The sequence below is a fragment of the Halichoerus grypus genome, chromosome 1, assembly GCF_964656455.1.
Source record: "Halichoerus grypus chromosome 1, mHalGry1.hap1.1, whole genome shotgun sequence".
Classification (NCBI taxonomy): domain Eukaryota; kingdom Metazoa; phylum Chordata; class Mammalia; order Carnivora; family Phocidae; genus Halichoerus; species Halichoerus grypus.
The window spans coordinates 204,770,671-204,789,435 of NC_135712.1; the positions used below are offsets into that span (position 1 = coordinate 204,770,671).

General features: G+C 56.7%; 1 protein-coding gene across 1 annotated transcript; it reads right to left on the reverse strand.

Annotated features, from left to right (window-relative positions):
* Positions 1–14,317: 14,317 nt before the first annotated feature.
* On the reverse strand, positions 14,318–16,869 carry KLF2 (KLF transcription factor 2). Its single transcript, XM_036095334.2, has 3 exons — positions 16,710–16,869; positions 15,602–16,427; positions 14,318–14,993 (listed from the first exon to the last, which is right to left on the reverse strand). Exons 1-3 carry the CDS (start codon positions 16,782–16,784, stop codon positions 14,818–14,820), a joined length of 1,077 nt encoding a protein of 358 aa, XP_035951227.2. The 5' UTR covers positions 16,785–16,869; the 3' UTR covers positions 14,318–14,817.
* Between the last annotated feature and the right edge of the window lie 1,896 nt (positions 16,870–18,765).

Here is an 18,765-nt window from a genome sequence, read left to right on the forward strand (position 1 = left end):
GGGAGTGGGCCAAGGAAGGTGGTTCATTTAACAGAGGAGGTGACAGGAGACTGATGTTCGGCTGGGGGGCTCCTTTTAGACATGGAGTACATCCCGCCCCTTGGGGATGTCTCTCTGTCCCCCAGGCCCTTGTGTCCCAGCGTGGGAGGAAGCCCTGCGTGGGGCATTTTCTGATACTTCATCTTCAGGACATTTGTCACATTCCCAGCAGCAAATTTTCTGTCTTCAGCTGCCTCTCTCACATCTGATCAAGCACTCAGAACCTTGTTTTTGCTCACATTGTCTTGCTGACATGACACCCCAATTCCTGGGCTGGTGCCACGTGTATTTTCTGAACTGCATTTTTTTCTTGGTTGAGCAAACAAGCAGGAATTTTCCATCAGGCAACAGCTGATTGCCTCCCCACGAAACAGGCCGTTGGTCCCCTGTGCTGCCATGGACTTTCTTGCGGGGGGGGAAGCAGGGACCCCGGACAGACCAGAGACTTTGGCAAGGCATCAATAAGGGTTTAAGTCAAGCCGGGAGACTCCTCACCTGGCCTTCACGGAGGGCCTGCGGCAGCTGTGAAACTCGATCTAGAAAATTCTTCCCACTTAGAGTCAGTTAAAGGATGCAGAGTCCGTTCGCACTGAGCCCCTCCCAACCATTACCTGAGAGTCTGGGACTGACCACTCTGTCTGAGCCCTGGGGCCTGGGGCGCTCTCTTGCTGGGCATCATTTGTAACTTTCTCTTAGGAGCCTCCCTACCAGGTAGATCTGCTGCATTTCTTCAAAAACCAGACGCCCTCAAATGCAGTTGTGTTTCCAGAAACAGGAGATGGCTACCCGCAACCAATGTACTTTGAATCAGATTTAATTCAGCCAACGTTTACCATCACATTGTACTAGACCCTGGGTCAGTAGACTTTTTGTAAGGGGCCAGATAGTAAATATTTTTGGCTTCTAGGGCCCAGTGGTTTCTGTTGCAATCACTCAAGTCTGCGATTGTAGCACAAAAGCGGCCCAAGGATATATGTCAATGATTGCACGTGACTGCCTGCCAATAAAACTTTATTTACAAAAACATTTGGGGGGCCAGCTTTGGCCCTCAGACTACAGTTTGCCATACCAGATCTAGGGCCTGAGCTGGAGACTGGGGAGGCAACGGGGAGCCAGACATTTTCTCTGCCCTTATGGAGCTCCAGCTGAGTTAATTTTTTTATGAGGGCCAAACAGTTTTTGATTTATTTCTCTGGGGTGCAGGTGGCATTACTTGGAAGAATAAAAATGAAATGCTACGTTGTTCACAACACCATTAAACCAGAGGTCCCCTCCCTGTTTCCCCATAAGTTTTATTTATTTATTTATTTTAAAGATTTTATTTCTTTATTTAAACACAGTGAGAGAAGGGACACAAGCAGGGGGAGTGGGAGAGGGAGAGGCAGGCTTCCTGCCGAGCAGGGAGCTCGATGCGGGGCTCGATCCCAGGACCCTGGGATCATGACCTGAGCCAAAGGCAGACGCTTAATGACTGAGACACCCAGGCGCCCCTCCCCATAAGTTTTAGAGTCAACATGTTGAAAAGGAAATTATGTAACGTAAGAATGGCCCCTTCTGTGAATCCAATGACAATGTCAAGGTCATACTGTTGTTTTGATCCCCCACTCTCCATATTAGGGGCGCTCTTTACCATCTTGGCTTAAGGCTGACAAATGCATGGGCTGAAAGGAATTTTTTTAAACTGCAAGATGGAAAATCCATTGTTTTTCTGAACATCACTCATATGTCCAATTACACACATTAGTGGAGTTCTATACTGTATTACCTAATGACATGGATAAAGGGGGTTTGAACTCACCCTTTCTGAGTGTCTGTTGTCTGTTGTTAATAGAGGAATGAATGTTCTTTTTTTTTTTTTTTTTTTTAAAGATTTTATTTATTTATTTGACAGAGAGAGACACAGCGAGAGAGGAAACACAAGCAGGGGGAGTGGGAGAGGGAGAAGCAGGCTTCCCGCGGAGCAGGGAGCCCGATGTGGGGCTCTGTCCCAGGACCCTGAGATCATGACCTGAGCTGAAGGCAGACGCTTAATGACTGAGCCACCCAGGTGCCCAGGAGTGGATGTTCTTGTCAGCAAAGCAGAGGTAGAGTTACTGCCTGGGAGTCTGAGAGGCTCCAGGTCAGCTGTCTGTTTTTATGTCTGATTTTCCAAACGCAATCTAGTTATTTGTTTATTTATAAAACTGTGGTAAAATACACATCTACAAAATGTACCCTCTTACGCATTTCTCAGTGCTCAGTGTTAAGTACATTCACGTTGTGCAGCCCTCCCCGCCTTCCATCTCCAGAACACTTCATCTTGTGACACTGAAACTGTCCCCATTCAACGCGATTTCCCCATCCCCTCCCCCGCCCCTGGCACCTGCCATCCTTTCTGTGAATCTGACGACTCTAGGGACCTTGTCTAAGTAGGGTCATGCAGTCTTTGTCTTTTGTGGCCGGCTTCTTTCACTCAGCAGAATGTCCTCAAGGTTCCTCCATGTTGTACCAGGTGTCAGAATTCCCTTCCTTTTTAAGGCTGAAGAATATTCCAGTGTGTGTGTGTGTGTGTTTGTGTGTGTGTGTGTGTGTGTGTGTGTGTATCACGTCTTGTTTTCCATTCACCCATCAAGAACAGAGACACTGGGTCCAAATTCTATTTTATAGTCACCAAAGAATTTTTTTTTGTAAATGACAATTTACAATTGAAACCTCTATTCCCATTTTCTTCTTTTAAAAATAATTTTGTTTTTATTGAGGTGAAATATACAGAACATAAAATTAAGTAACCATGGAAAGTGTACAATGAAGAGGCACTTAGTACATTCCGTGTCGTGCGACCATCACCTCCAGGTCCAGAACATTCCCCTCCCCCCAAAGGATACGCCGTCCCTGCGCGCAGTCACTCCCCATGCCGTTCCCCCAGCCCCCGTCGACCCCCAGCCTGCATCTGTCTCTATGGAACTGCCGGTTCTGGACCTGATCACACACGATGTGGCCTTGTGTCTGGCGTCTCTAACTCAACACAATGTTTTCCAGGTTCACCCACCTTGTAGTACGTGTCACGGTTCCTTCCTTTTTATGGCTGAACATGATTCCGCCATTTTGTGTACGTATCCATACTTTAATGGACACTGGAGTTCTTTCGACTTTTTGGCTATCACAGATAGTGCTGCAATGAGTATCCCGACTGTTTCTTAAACGAGCAAGCCAACAGCAGCAGCAATAAGAAAAACGATTGCCAGAACTTTTCCTCCAGGCAGAGATCTTTTGGGAGCCCCCCCCACCCCACTTAAAAAGGCACCCAGGCGGGGCTCACTCATACTTGAGAAAGGACCAGTGCAAGGTCACCTGTCCCGACACCCCCTGTGTGCTTCCATTGGGAGCCTCAGAGTCTTCCCCCGGCAGAAGTCACTCAGGGGTGGGGCAGTTGCCTCGGACATCGGGATCGTCCCCACATGTGGCAGTCCCCCTCCCCTAGTCCCACGTCCCAGAGACCCCGGAATTAAATAGAATGAGTGGAGGGGGGGCGTGCCTGGGTGGCGCAGTCGGTTAAGCATCTGACTCTTGATTTCGACTCAGGTCATGATCTCAGGGTCGTGAGCTGGAGCCCTGCATCAGGCTCTGCGCTCAGCTTGCAGCCTGCTTGAGATTCTCTCTCTCCCTCTCCCTCTGCCCTTCCCCCCACCCAAATAGATAAATAAATCTTTAAAAATAAGTAAATAAATAAATAAAATGAGTGGGCTTGCTCCTTTGAGGCTCCATGGTCTCTCTCATAATAACGTCACCATTCCTTCATTGAGCACCTACTGTGTGCCTGGCCTGGTGCAGGCCCTGCCCGCAGAGGGAGCCCCACCAGGGGAGCTGCTAAGGCCCCCTTTTGACAGCAGAGGAGATGAAGACCGAGAGCCACAGGCCGACAGTGGTGAACTCAGGAGCCCAGCGTGGTCCTGTCCAGTGCCCCCAGCCCCAGCCTCGTCCCCCCAAAGCCCAGACCCTGGCGGGCAGGGAAAAGCTGGCCCCTGCAGGGACCTGCACACATGCAGGCAGAGAGGTTTGGTGGGAACTGACTGTGCTTGATGTAACAGCTTCTGAGATAAGAAACCTTTCCTTCGACAAACCTCTGTATGACTCAAAACGAACCCACGAGTCCCCGGCACGCTGGCCTGTCACCCCGAGCCGCGCTGAGGAAATGAGACATCAGGATGTGTTTGAGGTTTGGGGTTCAACGGAAACACACCGGGAATGTGGAGAATTCTGCCCTGGAGAGGCGGGATTGGCGTCTCTGGGCATGTTTTCAAGCCAAGCGGAGGGACGGGGCTGGCTGGATTCCTTCTTGCTTTTGGAACATCATAGAACCCGGAGGCCGCAGACACGGGCTTTGGCTGAGGAGTGTGTCTATTAGACTTGGGACAGTCCCCAAAAGGCCAACTTGGGGTCAAGGTTGAAATCAGGGGTGACTGAGGTGGAGGGCAATCAGGATGTGCTGGAGGAGGCAGGATGGCAGCCTCGAGAACAGCATCTGGCGTTGGCGGGCGCAGAACTATTTCCTGAATGACTGTGACAATTTAGAGCCGCGTGTCTCAAAGTGTGGCCTGCAGACGGCCAAGCCAGTCCCTGGGGCGCTGTAGGCATGCCACCTCCCGGGCCCTCCCTGAGGCCCTCCAGATGGGATTCCATCCATGCTGGGGGGCAGAGCGGAGGGGACAGCCCAGGCTGAGCTCCCACCGTGTGGCATGAAATGACTCTCTGATTTGCTTTTCTGACCAGCCCAGGGGGAAGTGTGGCTCAGCTGGACCGGGCAGTTGCCCAGGGCTATGGCCGGGAGGCGAGCGCCAGAGCTGGGGATCAACCTGGGCCACAGACTCCGAGTCCTGTCTACACTGCACACTGCATGCTACCCAGCATCCTCTTGGCCTCTCTTGGAGTCCATAAGAAATCCTGTCATCCCAGGAAACCCTGGATTTGGGGTTTTGCTTTATGAGTACCAGGAAGCAAAGCCACTTCACCAGCTCATGGTGCTGACCCCTTCCCAACCAGGCACCCCCACTCATGCACACCCCTCGCCGCTGGCTGCTCAGACCCAGTTGAATGGGGGGAGGGCCAGATACCCGTCCTGACATCCCCACCCTGGTTAGATTGGCCCGCATGACAGTGGGCAGGGCTCCTGCTGGGGGAATCAAGGCAGGCTTCCCAGTGGAGGTGACACTTGAGCTGAGCCTTGAAAGGTGGACTAGGTTTGTCCCATGGACTCACAGGAGGGGCTTCCTTGGCAAAGATGTGGACTTGGGGAGGAGGGAGGGTGAGTGGGGGTAGGGTGGGTTGACCTTGGAGATGAGGATGGGAGGTGGGGGGTGCATGGGAGCAGTAGAGGCTAGAGGGAGGTGGCTGTTGTAAAGGGCTGGAATGCTGAGTGAAGGACTTTCCAACATGCTCTAAACCAGCAAGGAAGGGGTGTGTCCAGATGGCTGGGGTAGGCTCTCAGAACTGCCAGCCTTGGAGCCATGAGGAGCTGTTCTTGGGGGTTGGGGGGTAACCTGTGGGAGTCAGGGCAGGCTCTGGGGCTATGACCCCAGAGGAACCACGGGAAGTCCCCAGGGGACACCCAGAAATCTCACGGGCACCCCAAGTGTGCAGATGAGATGAGTCTCAGGTACACCCAGGCCCTTGGGCAAGACCCAGATCCCCCCCACCCCCCACCAACATGGAACTCCACTCAGGAGCTCAGGCCCCCCAACAAATCTCCCGCTGCCACGATTCACTCATTAAGGCTCCAAGCAGGTTCCCCTGCATTACTGTTATTTAATTCCCACGCATTTCTGAGTTTGCCAAATTTCTCCCTATTTTGGATTTCTAGTTTCATTCCACTGTGGTCAGAGACCATGCTTTGTGTTATCTCAAACCTCGTCAATGTATTGAGGTGGGTTTTGTGGCCTATCCCGGGGAATGTTCCATGTGCACTTGAGAAGAATGTATTCCGCTCCTGTTGGGTGGAGTGTTCTAGACATGTCTGTCATAGCTAGTTGATTTATAGACTCCCTGTACTTAAAAATAAGTTTTAAAAAAGCCAGTGTGGGGGAGGGGGGAGAAGGGGGAAAAAGGCTTGTCAAGAGAATGTCCCGTTCACTTTGTTCTAGGTTAAAACAGAGTCCAGTCCTGGCAGGCCGTGTGCCGTTGGGGCTTGGTGGTGTGGCCAGCTCCCGTGGGACGTGTGTTTGTGGCTCCCGAGGGCCAAGGGAGCCAGCGTGTCCCAGTGAGAGGCCCCCACTGCCTCTGAAGGAGAGCCGAGGGGGTCGGCCTGTGTGAAGGCCTCGATTTCTGGGTCCTGGCCAAGCGCAGGCCCTGGCCCGGTGGAGGGTCTCTGGGTCTGGTGTTGCCCCTCGAGGAGGCTGTCCTGGGGCCTTTGGGGCCTGGCAGGGAGGGTGCTGGCTGCACCCAGAGCAGCCTGCAGGGTGAGCGGGCGGGCAGGCGGGCGTGCCGGGTGTGAGCGGCACCTTGACCGCAGGCTGGTCCAGCTCCTGGTGGTGCTGGGTGTCTCTGCACAGCCCGGGCCGCCGCGAAACCCTGACTTGTGGGGCGGCCCCAAAACTGGGCCACCGGCCGCGCTCACCTCCCCGCCGTTTCACAGAGGAGGAAACTGAGGCCCAGTGTGTGGCTAACTGGGGCTGACCCAGCCAGTGAGCTGGTGAAGAACTGAGATCCGACTGTGCTGGGACGTTTGCAGGGGCCAGTAGCGCCTGGCTGAGCTGCTCGGGAGAGAAAAACGTTTCTGAGCTTCTGAGCAGCCGTGAATAAAGCTTTGCCAGAGAAGACAGGGGCATCCAGCAGTTCCAGGTCTGGCTAGCTCCCCGCACCACTGAAAGCAGGGTCTTGAAGGGATGTTTGCACACCCGTGTTCACAGCAGCGTTATTCACAATCGCCCAGAGGCAGAAGTCCCCTGAGTGCCCGGCAGTGGCTGAACAGAGAAGCAGAACAGGGTCGAGCCGTACGGTGGAGTATTACGCAGCCCTGAACAGGAAGGGGCTTCTGCCGCGGACTGCAACATGGATGAACCTGGAGGACGTTAGGCCGAGGGAACTCAGCCAGCCACAAAAGGACAGATACTGTGTGATTCCTCTTGTGTGAGGTCCCTGCAGGGGTCACAGCCAGAGAAGCAGGAAGTAGAGGGTGGGGGGCTGGGGGAGGGCTGCGGGGGGCAGTGTTTCATGGGGACGGAGTTTCAGTTTGGGAAGATGGGAAAGTTCTGGAGAGGGACGGTGGGGATGGCTGCACAACAGTGTGAATGTGCTTAATGCCACTGAATCGGACGCAAAATTGGTTCCAATGGTTAGTTTTATGTTCTGTGCATTTTACCACAATGAAAAGCTAAAGAAAATAAGGGGTGTCCAGGAAGAAAGTGGGGTGACTGGGGAGATGGAGCCGGAGAAAGTGCTCAGGCTGGGAGCAGGGTCTTGGCAGGACCTCTGTCCCCACCCTTGTCCCATCCTCCTTGGTCTACAGGGGCTAGGATTGGGGGGGCAGGTGGCTCCCTTGGTTGGTGCCAGCCTGGATTTGGTCCCTGCCCCCAGAGAGCCCCCAGTCAGAACCAGCCAGGGAGCAGGGACCCCCGCCCAGGAATCTGGGGGGAAAATGTTCAGGGAACCAAGAGAAGAGCAGAGAAGGGTGTGAGCGCTCAAAAGGGAAAGGGGGGGGGCCTCTCCCAGCTGTGGGTCACGGCTGAGGAAGCCTGTCATAGCACATGAAGGGCAGGGCACAAATGATGGTCACTGCCTGCCTTAATCTTCTGTGGCTCCCCACTGCCCTTCAGTCCTGCAGCTCTGGCTCATCCCTGCCTCTTCCCGTGCATTCCAGTCAAAACCACCTCCTCCTTCCCAGAAGCCCCACGTGCGGCCATCTCCCTCCACCGCACTCCCTCCCAGGGCGGGGGGGTCAGTCCATGAGCCCCAACATTGGAGGCAGGACACGTGTGTGTCCCATGAGGCTGAATCAGTCGCGCCTGCCCAGAAGGCCCAGCTGAGGACCTGGGATTTGTGGAGGGGAGAGAGTGGGGAGGCGTGAGTGGTCACTGAGTCTCAGCCTTGGGGAGTCTGGGTAAGGATTTGGGGGGTGGAACTCTGAGGAACTCTGGCCTTTCTTGCTGTGTGATCTGGGGCAGGTGGCTTCCCCTCTCTGAGCCTCCTCATGCATCCCTCACCTCCTAGCCCATCAAGAAATCCATCTGCCCCCCAGTTCCATGTGCTTGGCTAATTTGCTAATGTGTGGTCAGGCCTGGAGGAGCCCAATCACTTGAAAGTCACTACGTATGTGTTCAGAAGGATGAGGGCCCTCGGTCGTCCCTCCATCCCAGGGAGTGGGTGAGGTCTGCTGGATGGTCAAGCATCTGGAGGTCCAATTACTGCTGGCCATGGGAAGAAAAGAATTTCCAGCTGAGGAAAAAGTACAAAGGCCCCGAGGCAGGACTGAAGGGTGTATCTGTTTATTCCCAGAGCCACAAATGGCCACAAAGGTACCCTGCCTCACCCTCCCTCTCTTCCAAAAAAAGAATTGAAATTGGTGAAATATGGATCATTGCGATATGCCTCGTCCCTCTGCCTCCCTCATGAAATGGGACTGAACCTGGCCTTCAGGGCCCACACAGCGAAGGGAAAGTCCTAACTCAGAGGAGTCCTAGCTAGCATCAGCGTGTGACTCTGGGAAATGCCTCTGGGCGTCAGTTTCCTCTTCTGCAAGGACAAGGAGATGATGCCTCCGAGGCGCTCACAGGCCTGCAGCAGAAATGATGTGCTGAGGGCCAGTGAGGGGGCCACTCGCCGGCAGGCACAGAGCAGGAAGCCGGGGTGCGGGGAATGGAGACTCCCGAGCCAGCTGCTTCCACCTCTGCCTAAGGATGGTTACCCAGGGCCCCAGCCTTTTGTCCCGTGGCCGCCTGTTCCCACCTGAGGATCTGCTTTCTGGCTTCAAGCCTACAGAAACGACCCCAGGACAGCTCGGCCAGGTTGCTACCCGTGGCCACAGGAAGAGTGCGTGAATCGGCAAATGCAAAGGCCCTGAGGCAGGACCAGGGGAGCGTACTTGGCTGACAGCAAGGAGGCCAGTGTGGCTGAGTGGGCACACAGGAGCGAGACGAGAGCAGGGAGGGAGGGGCTGGGGCCCCTCAGACCACGATGAAGTCTTCGGATTTATTCTAAAATGATGGAGAGCTGCTGGGGGACACCATCTGATTTGATGGGGGAGACACAGTTGTGCCCAATATGGCGTCCGTGTAGAGGAGCCATGGGTCCAGCCCCCTTGTTTTCAGGTGGGGAAACTGAGGCCTGGAGACACACAGTGACTGCCCATTGCAGAGGCATCCCGGGGGTGGGGGGAACTTTCATTTCAGGCAGACAGGGCTTCAAGGCTCAGCTCCATTACATGGACAGTGGTCTTGCCTCCCCACACCTCCATTTTCTCACCTGTAAAATGGGCACAAACTCCTTGAAAACACTCATTGCGGAATCTGTCTCATAGAAGTCTCACCCCCTGCCTCCTATCTAGTCCAGTGCACGGACGGACCACCTGTGTTCATCCATTCAACTGTCGATGGACCCTGGGGTTGTTTCCACTTTCTGCTGGTTGTGGGTCCTGCTGCTGGGAACATGGGCATACGGGCACCTGTTTGAGTCTCTGTTTTTAAATCTTTGGGGTCTACAGTCAGGAGCGGAATGGCTGGGTCACATGATAACTCTGTTTCGCTTTTTGGCGAACTGTTTCCTGCCCAGGCCTCCTTCTGCTTCATATTGCAGCATCTCAGGGAACCCCATTCACCCAGCCAGGGTCCCCCAAATATTTGTGTTTCCTGACATTCACTAGGGCCTCCAGGAACCACGATCATGGGGCGTGGAGGAAGACCCTGCGAGCTTGATGTGTTTCAGGATGTAGACATTTCGAGGCACGGGTAGGAGCTGTGACGTCAGGCTGACCGGGGTTCGAGCCCCGGCCCCACCACGGGCCCAGGCTAGCCTTTCCCTCTGGGAGCCCCGCTTTCTGCATCTGAAAAACTGGGGTGGCTATCCTCCTGCCCCCACCCCTGTTTGGTGGAGGGTTGAAAGAGAGGACTTGCGGAAGGTGCCCAGGATGAAAGCACCTGCCCTAGCCCTTGTGGCTCAGTTAGCATTGGGTTAGTCATTCAATAAACTTGTTCACACTGGATCTGGGTGCCCGCCTGAGGCTGAGTCACTTCTGAGTCACTGCTGCTTCCCCAGGACTCAGCTCAGGGCAAAGGCATTGGGTGCATCTGCTGAATGAATGAATGGGAGAGAGAGAAGGGGGGAGAGAGAGAGAGAGGGAGGAGGTGGGGAGGTGGGGAGAAAGAAAAAGAGACAAGAGAGACAGGGACTCCAAGAGAGATGGGGTGGGGATTCATCCAGACCTCAAATCCAAGGACCAGATGGCCCCGGGGGGAGACTTGCCGCGCTGGCCACACCCCAGTGCTGGGCGCCACCCTTCCCCTGCGTTCTGTCATTCTGTCCTCAGGGCAGCATCTTCACTTTCCAGACTAGGAAACAGCCCTGCGAGGCAGACATTGGGGCTTCCGCTTCCGTGGGAGAGAAGGGTTTTGCCTAAGCAGTGGTTCTCACTGCAGGCGGTTCTGTGCACCCCCTCCCCAGGGGACACTTGGTGACGTCTGGAGACATTTTGGTTGTCATGACTGAGGGGCTGGGGGTGCTACGGGCATCTGGTGGGTCGAGCCCGGGGTGCTGCTCAACATCCTCCAGTGCACAACACGGCTCCCAACAGCAAAGGAGGATCCAGGCTCAAATGGTGCCAAGGGAGAGAAACCCTGCGTCAATTATTTGGGGGAAAAACAATTTAGGTCCCAGGCTCACATTACACAGCAGAATACATTCCCCATCCGTTAGCTGATGTAAACAGGTTGATCCTGTTACCTCCTCTCTCCCTCAGCTGGTGCATTTAAATGCGTGCAATATCTTAGGACCTCAGTGAGTCACTAAATTGCAGATGCAAAGGGGCGTCTGGGTGACTCAGTCAGTTGAGTGGCCAGCTCTCGGTTTCGGCTCAGGGCATGATCTCAGGGTCCTGGGATCCAGCCCTGTGCCGGGCTCTGCACTCAGTGGGGAGTCTGCTTGAGGATTCTCTCTCTCTCTCCCCCTCTGCCCCTCCCCCTGCTTGCACTCTCTCTCAAATAAATAAATAATCTTTTAAAAAATTGTAGATATGAAGTCTCTTAGGTGGTCATGGAACCCCTAACCAGTGGTTCTCAATCTGGGGTTAATTCCACCCCCCCCCCTCCGCCCCAGGACATTTGGCAATGTCTGGAGATATTTTTGGTTGTCACAAGTTGTGGGGATGGGTGCTGCTGGTGTCGAGTGGGTGGGGCCGGGGTGCCACTCAACATCCCAGAATGCACAGGGAAGCCACCACTACAGAGCATGATCTGGCCCCGATGTCGACAGATCGAAGGTGGAGAAACCCTGTCCTCAGCACCCACCAGCTCAGCATTGGAGCCACCTGGCCCTGGTGCTTTCATGAGCCATCTCTGGCCTGTTGCCTCGGGACTCCCCAGGGTGATGCTGGGTCTGGGTGCTAAGTCAGCTTCACCGATGGGGCAGGGTGCTGAGTCAGGGACTCACTTTACCCTCTGAAAGCTCACATTTCCTCTACTTCACACCATATTCTGTCACCAGCCTGGGTGTCCGGGGCTCCCTGACATACAGGAAACTTCTGGCAGAGAAACAGCTCTTGTATCCTCCCCCCAACTCTGGAGTGACTCTTGGGAGGTCATTTTGGCGATGCCTAAAGTCCCCGCCAAACCTTCATCCCTTCCAGCCTCTTTACTCACCCCCTGCCCAGGACAATCTGAAATATGGCCAAATACATATATATACTCAGTGCTTGTTTGCATAAGCAACTTTTGGCACGTCTAATGGAATATTATGCAGCCATTTCAAATGGTAATAAAAACATATCATGGAGGGAAAAATACGGAAAAATGGTTTTAACCTTGCTTGGAAAAAAAAGGGGGGCTACACTGATCATCACAGCCATGTGAAAGCAATTCAACCACTCACCAGAAATCCCTCCCTCTAACAGCCTCTGATTGGAATCGGGTTACAGAATGCAGGGTAAGTTGTTTTTCTTTTTGATATTTACCATTTTGTCAAACGGATGCCAGGACTTTTTATGGAAAGGAAAAGTGTCAAGGTTGGGTGTGTTCTTATGGTGATCTGAGATGGGGCCCAGCGGTGAGGTTTTTATTCATACTTCTCTCTGGGTGACATCTGCCATCAAAGCTTGCTCCTGGCAAGGGGCCACCTCCTTGTGTAGAAAAGCATTGAATGCTGCTCTTTTAGGAACCAGAGAGCCAGTTCCTCCACCCTCGGCGCTGCTGATATCTGGGGCTCATCCTCTGAGCGCTGGGCGGAGGGGGGGCTGCTGGGGGGACTGTCATGTACATCATAAGCTGCTTAACAGCACCCGAGCCCTCCACCCACCGGATGCCCAGCAGCACCCCCGGCCCCCAGTTGTGGCAACCAGAAATGTCTCCAGTCTGGTCACCCCTGGCTGAGAAGCACGCATCCAGAAGATACTTGATGAAGGTTGACATTTGGGTTTTCAGAAAGGGACAGAAAGAAAGATGAGGGCTCTTTCTGCGGTAATCAGTGCAGGCTGAAGCACACAGCCCTGCAGGAGCATGGCACTTTGTTTTAGCAGCTGGAGGCGCTCAGGAAACAGAAGCTCAGCAGCTTCTGTCCCGTTACAACTGGCCTCTCATCGGACTCAACTTCCCCCCAGGGGAACCTGCGAGGTGTTTTTGAGCAAGCCAGAAAAATGGCTTTACCTGCAAGTTTAAACTCAACCGGAAAGACTGGAGACCCTACAAAACCTACAAACCTACAAAAGGTTATTTTAAATCTTTTGTGAGTCTTTGTTCTGCCCCCAGTGCCTCCGGAATCAGCTGTGAGCAAAGAAGAGCATTTCCACAGGGTCGGTGGGGCCCCGGCTCGCCTCTGCTCTGGAACAGTTTTTGCAAAAGCCGCAGAGAGTGCGTACGGGAGGCTCACACACTCACACACCCTTCATCACCAGCGGCCCCCGGCCCAGGCTATTTACTCGAGAAAGATGAATCAGATTGTCATCTCCCATTTCTGCTTTTTGTGGATTACCAAACGCTCTCAGCTGTTTCCAGGACTGCCTTCGGGGGGCGGGAGGTGGGGGGGGGAGGAAGGATGGAGGGAGGGAGGAAATCCCAGCCTCTGTCGCAATGGGGCGAGAGTGTTTTAAAATAGGCGCTGCTTACAAGCTATTTTCACTTTCTGGAAACAACTTGTGCAATTGTTGGTAGTCATGGTTACCCACCCGGGGCCCTGAGAAGGGGGAAGATGAGGGGGAACCTGCCACGGAGAGGCACCTCCTTGCCCGACCGAGACATTCGGGGTGCAGTGCAGGGGTCTCCCCTCGATTACGAGGTGGGTTTCTGGAGTGGCCACCTCCAACCACCAAGGCAGGGGCTCTGACGTGATTCCCTCACACCAGGGCACCTGTAGGGATGGGTCTCATAACCCTCCAATGCAAGCAACAGATGGGTTGTGCTGCAGAAAGCCCCCGATCCTTCTAGTGGGGTTCAGGTCCCTCATGAGGCAGACAGACCAGGCTAGCATCCTAATGCCACCACTCCATAGCTACCTTTCTGGGCCTGTTTCCTCATCTGGAAAAGAGAATCCACCATACATAGCCCTCAAACATGGAATTCATTTCTTCTAACAGGATGGGGAACTCATCCCTTACAAAAACTCCTGCTAAAAGGCAAGACTAGTAAAAGGCAAAGCAGGTCAGAAGCTCAGCATTTCTCCCCTTTCAAAAAAAAAAAGAAAGAAAGAAAGAAAAAAAAGTGTGTGTGTGAGGGGTGGGGGGAGCCTGCACACTCCAGAATTTTGGCTGAAACCTCAGAAGCTTCCAGAAAGAGGTAAGGCTTTTTTTTTTTTTTTTTTTTTTTTCAGCCCAGAGGAGGCCACGTCAGTGGGACCAGCACTTTCCCCAGCTCAGGGGAAAAAGAGGCAATTTATGGCTCAGGGAACAACCTTAAAATAACTCTCCCTCAGTCTTAAAATGTAGTGTTTAAATTTATAGAAAAACCCACAGGTTCCTGGCAGCTGGGTGCTGCAGCTGGCAACCCAGGGTGCTGGCTGGGGCAGAACACACTTCACCCCACCTCTGCCAGGCTGCCCTCCTGAACCAAAACTGCCCCTTCCCCCCACGCCCACCCTACACCCCAGCTTCCAAGCAGTCAGACCAGCGCTGTGATTTTTCAAAAGATGCAAAACTTTTTTTTTTAATTAAAAAAAAAACCAACAAAAGTCTTATAAAAATGAACCAGGGAGCCAAAATGCCCACCTGTCTTCCTATTTACAGTAATACAATATCTGTCACAGTCACTATGTACAATATTATAAAAAATGTCGAAGACAGTACAAATTAAGGCTGTATTTCTCACAAGGCATCAAGCCTCGATCCTCTAGTGTAGACCCGGTGGGGGGGAAGACGACACTTAATTATTGCACCATTTTGAAAACAAAACTCGTCAAGGAGGATCGTGGTCTTCTCCCACCGGGCCTTCAGTCTCTGATGGGGCCGGGGCGGCGGTGGCGGCGTCGTGGGGGGGGGGGTACCCCCTCAATGGCCACGCTGTGCCCAGCCCGGTCCTCTGGGCCCAATAAATACCAGTCACAGTTTGGGAGGGGGCCGCGCCCGGCGCGTGGGACCCGCCACGGCCGCGCGCGGGTGGGCGGGGGGCGTCCGGGCTACATGTGCCGCTTCATGTGCAGCGCCAGGTGGTCGGAGCGCGAGAAGGCACGGTCGCACAGGTGGCACTGGAAGGGCCGGTGGCCCGTGTGCTTGCGGTAGTGGCGCGTGAGTTCGTCGGAGCGCGCGAACTTCCAGCCGCAGCCGTCCCAGTTGCAGTGGTAGGGCTTCTCGCCTGCAGGGAGGGGGCGAGAGCGGGCCTCAGTTTGCTTCCCCGGGACTCGGCCTGTCGGCCCCGGTACGCACACGCTCCCCGCGACCGTGGCTACTCGGGGGCGCGCGCGCAACCTGCCCCTAACCAGCGCCCGAAGCGCGGGGGGACCTACGTTTTGGACCTCTAGGGATCCTAGGCACGCGCCCCTAGCTCTCGAACCTCCCGATTCTCGGCCCCAGGGCGCCCAAAGTGCGCACTCTCGGCTCCCCAAGGCTTCGAGCCACGCCCCCAGGGGAGTCCTAAGCCTGCATCCTCTCCCCAGCGTTCTGAGACCCAGCGCCCCCCTAGGTTTCCTCAGCGCGCGGTGGCACCCTGTCCCCAAAGCCCTGAGCCACGCTCCCAGGAGGGTGCTAAGCGTGCGTCCCTCCCCCAGCGTTCTGATACAGAGTCCCCCTAAGGTTCCTAAACGCGAACGCCCTTCCCAAGCTCTTGAGCCACGCCCCCAGTGGAGTCCTAAGGGTGCGACCCCTACCCAATCTCCTGGGCCACGCCCTGGGGGGACGGTTCCCTAAGCGCGCGCCACTCGTCCCGAGCCCAGCCACCGCCCCCGGCCCGCGCTCGCCGCCCACCTGTGTGCGTGCGCAAGTGCGCCTTGAGGTGTGAGCTCTTGGTGTAGGTCTTGCCGCAGCCCGCGTAGCTGCAGGTGTGCGTGGCGGTGCGCTTGCGCGGCCAGGAGCGGCGGCCGCGCTTGGGCTTGGCTTCGAGCAGCTCCAGCGGGGACGCGGGAGGCGTGAGGAGACCTCGGGCGGCGGGCGGCGCGAGGCCCAGAGCTGCTGCTGCGGCGGCGGCGGCCGCGTCGTCGAAGAGACCGAAGGCGGCGGGCGCGGGCGGCGGGTAGTGCAGGCCGGGCCCGGGCGCTCCGAAGCCGGGGCCGCCGAAGGGCGGCGGGTAGGGGCCGCGCGGACCGGGCGCAGGCAGGCGCGCGGGGCCGTCGGGGCTGAGCGGCGGCGTGTCGGGCGGCGGCGGGGGGCGGCCCCCGGGGCCTCTCATGCACGCAGCTGCGGGGCCCGGGGCGCCCTCGCGCTTGAGGCCCCGCGGCCCGCGGGCCAGGCCGGGCGCGCAGCCGTAGCCTCCGCCGCCGTCCGCCTCGGGGGGCTCGGCCTTCACCAGGCGGCCGGGCGGCGCCAGCAGGAAGCGGCCGTGCAGCGCGGGCCCCGGCGGCACGTCCAGCTCGGGCCGCAGCAGCTCGGACACCAGGCCGCCCGCAGGGGCGCTGTAGGGCGGCGGTGCGCTGGGCTCGGGGTAGTAGAACGCAGGCGGCGGGGGCGGCGGCGGCGGCGGCTCGGGGGCGGCCTCAGCGCCAAGGCCGTCCAGCCCCATGGACAGGATGAAATCCAGCACGCTGTTAAGGTCGTCGTCGGTGCCGCCTGCCTCGGGCTCTGCGCGCGGCCAGCGCTGCGGGTGACAGAGCGGTAGGGCGCGGGCGTGAGCGCGAGGCGGCTCTCGGGGATCGCCGGCCGCCGCCTGCGTTCTATTACCCTGAGCCCACAGTCCCCGCCGCCTTCGTTTTACAACACTGAGCCCACAGTCCCCGCCGCCTTCGTTTTACAACACTGAGCCCGCTGTCCCCGCCGCCGGCGTTCTACTACCCCCGCAGCCCACATCTTTTACTACCCTGAGCCAGCCGCCCACGCCGCCCGCGGTCCCGGCCGCCCCCGATGTCCCTGCCGCCCTCACCTCCTGCAGGCCACGCTCGCGGCACGGACTGGCGAAAGTGGAGAAGGACGGCAGGATGGGCTCGCTCAGCGCCATGGCTGGGACCCGGGGCCGACGCGGGTTCGGGACACCAGTGAGTGGCTGCCCGGAGCCGGGCTGGTCGGGGCGCGGGCGGACGGGGACGCTCTGCGGCCCGCGGCCGGGCCCGCCCAAGCCTTATAGGCGCGGCGCGCGCGGGGGCCGGGCCAAAGCGGCGGCGGCGGAAACGCGTCCCGGATGGGGACGAGCTCCGGGCGCAGCCTAAATTTAGCCGCGGTATATAAGCCGGCGGGCGGCGGCGGCCGTGGCCACTGCGGCCGCCAGGGCTCTGCGCAGCCTGGCCGGCCCCTCGCGCACGGCCAGGCCGCGCCCCCCTCCCGGGCCCGCCCCCGCCCGTCTCCCCGGCGACGCGTCAACACGCGCTCCACAACAGCAGCGTGACGCCCAGGGATCCCCGGGGCGCCCCGTGGGCTCCCGCCTGCTCGAGGACCTGGAGCGGAGGCGGCATCCGGGACCCGGGACTCTGAGTGGAACCCTGGGGCCCGGGGCCTCCGGGGATCCCTGATGTATGGGGAGAATAGTCCCCAACGCCTCAGAGGGGTTCCTGGAACCCCTGATGATTGGCGAGATTGGCCCATAGTTTCAAAGGGGTCCCCAGAATCCTAGATGGATGGGTGGGGTTCCCGGGAACCCTGGTGGCGGGGGATTGGGGTCCCCAGGATTCATAATGGGTGGGGAGACTCGGCCTCTCATTTTCTGGGGGCCCACTAAGCCTGACCCACTGTTATGCCCATCACTCTGTAAAAAACCTTGTATGATGATGTCAACCAATGTAAAGTCCTTGAGATGCGCTCTCTCTCAGGGAAGCCCTCCAGGGAAACTGAGGCCCACGGGGCTCTGGGAGAGGCTGGTAGGCCTGGTGCCTTTACTGACTTGCGTAAGTGAAGAGGCCGAAGACAAGGATGACAATCTCTACTCCAACATAGACCCGGCACTGGGCGGGAGTGGGGGGTGGCGGCAGGGGACAGGGAACAGGCCTGTCCGACCGGTGGGCATCTTGAATATACCACCTGGGTCACACACAACACAGCCCTGCCAGCAAGGGACTGTCACCACCATTGTTACTGTGTGCTGGCCCTGTGTGGGTACTGGGAGCGCAGCAGCCAACAGGCAGACAAATCCCCCTGCTTTTGGGGGCTTCCCCTAGGGGGTGTAAAATAAACAAGTGTATTGGGAACATAAAGCAGGGGGTGCAAGATACAGCGGGGAGGGGAATAGGAAGCGAGTGAGTGTGAGGGGGGGAGAGAGAGGATGGTGAAAATTTGAGCCTCACCTCACCCAGTGCTGGATGAGTCAAGACCTGGAGAAAGGGGGAGCCACATGAGTCCTAGAGGGAGAGCATCTCATGGTGTAACCATGGAGCCAGTATCCAGTCTTGGTCTCTTGACTCCAGCATCCATGGTCTTCCTCTGTCCCGTGGCCAAGTGGTGAGGGGTTCAGGAAGCTCCTGACTTGGATACCTTCTCTGGGGCCAGGATGGCTTTGCCATGGACAGCAGCGGGACCACCACTGCATGGGGGTGGCCTTGGCACCACTCAGGCACCAAGGGGCCCCTTTGGGTCCACAGTCCTGGACCCTCCCAGCTGAAAAGAACCTCAGGGGTGCGTCACCTCACTGTGATTCATCCAACCGTGGATTCAGCAAACACATGTTGATAAGCCCTGTTGGTCAGGCGATGGGGATCCAGAGGTGCTGGAGGAGGCAGGGATCGCCTCTGCAGCATCCCTGGGCTTCGGGAGACTTCAGCTTGAATTCAGACGTGCCTCCTGCAGCTGCCACTGAGATGGTTGAGAGTCAGCCTCAGCCACTGACCACTGGCTGTGTGACGTTGGGCAAGTGGCTTTGCCTCTCTGGGCTTGTTTCTTCTGTAAAACACAGATAATAATGGTATCTTGCCCCACAGGGATACTGTAAGAGTCATGCAGGCTCTTTCTCTCTCTCTCTCTCTTTCTGTGTGTGTGTGTGTGTGTGTGTGTGT

Bases quoted from the DNA above. Each gene is read 5' to 3' on its own strand.
- KLF2 (XM_036095334.2), bottom strand. From the start codon at position 16,784: ATGGCGCTGAGCGAGCCCATCCTGCCGTCCTTCTCCACTTTCGCCAGT. The intron at 16,428-16,709 runs GTGAGGGCGGCA...TGTCACCCGCAG, and splicing joins GCGAGCGTGGCCTGCAGGAG to CGCTGGCCGCGCGCAGAGCC. The intron at 14,994-15,601 runs GTGGGCGGCGAG...CCCTCCCTGCAG, and splicing joins GCACTTGCGCACGCACACAG to GCGAGAAGCCCTACCACTGC.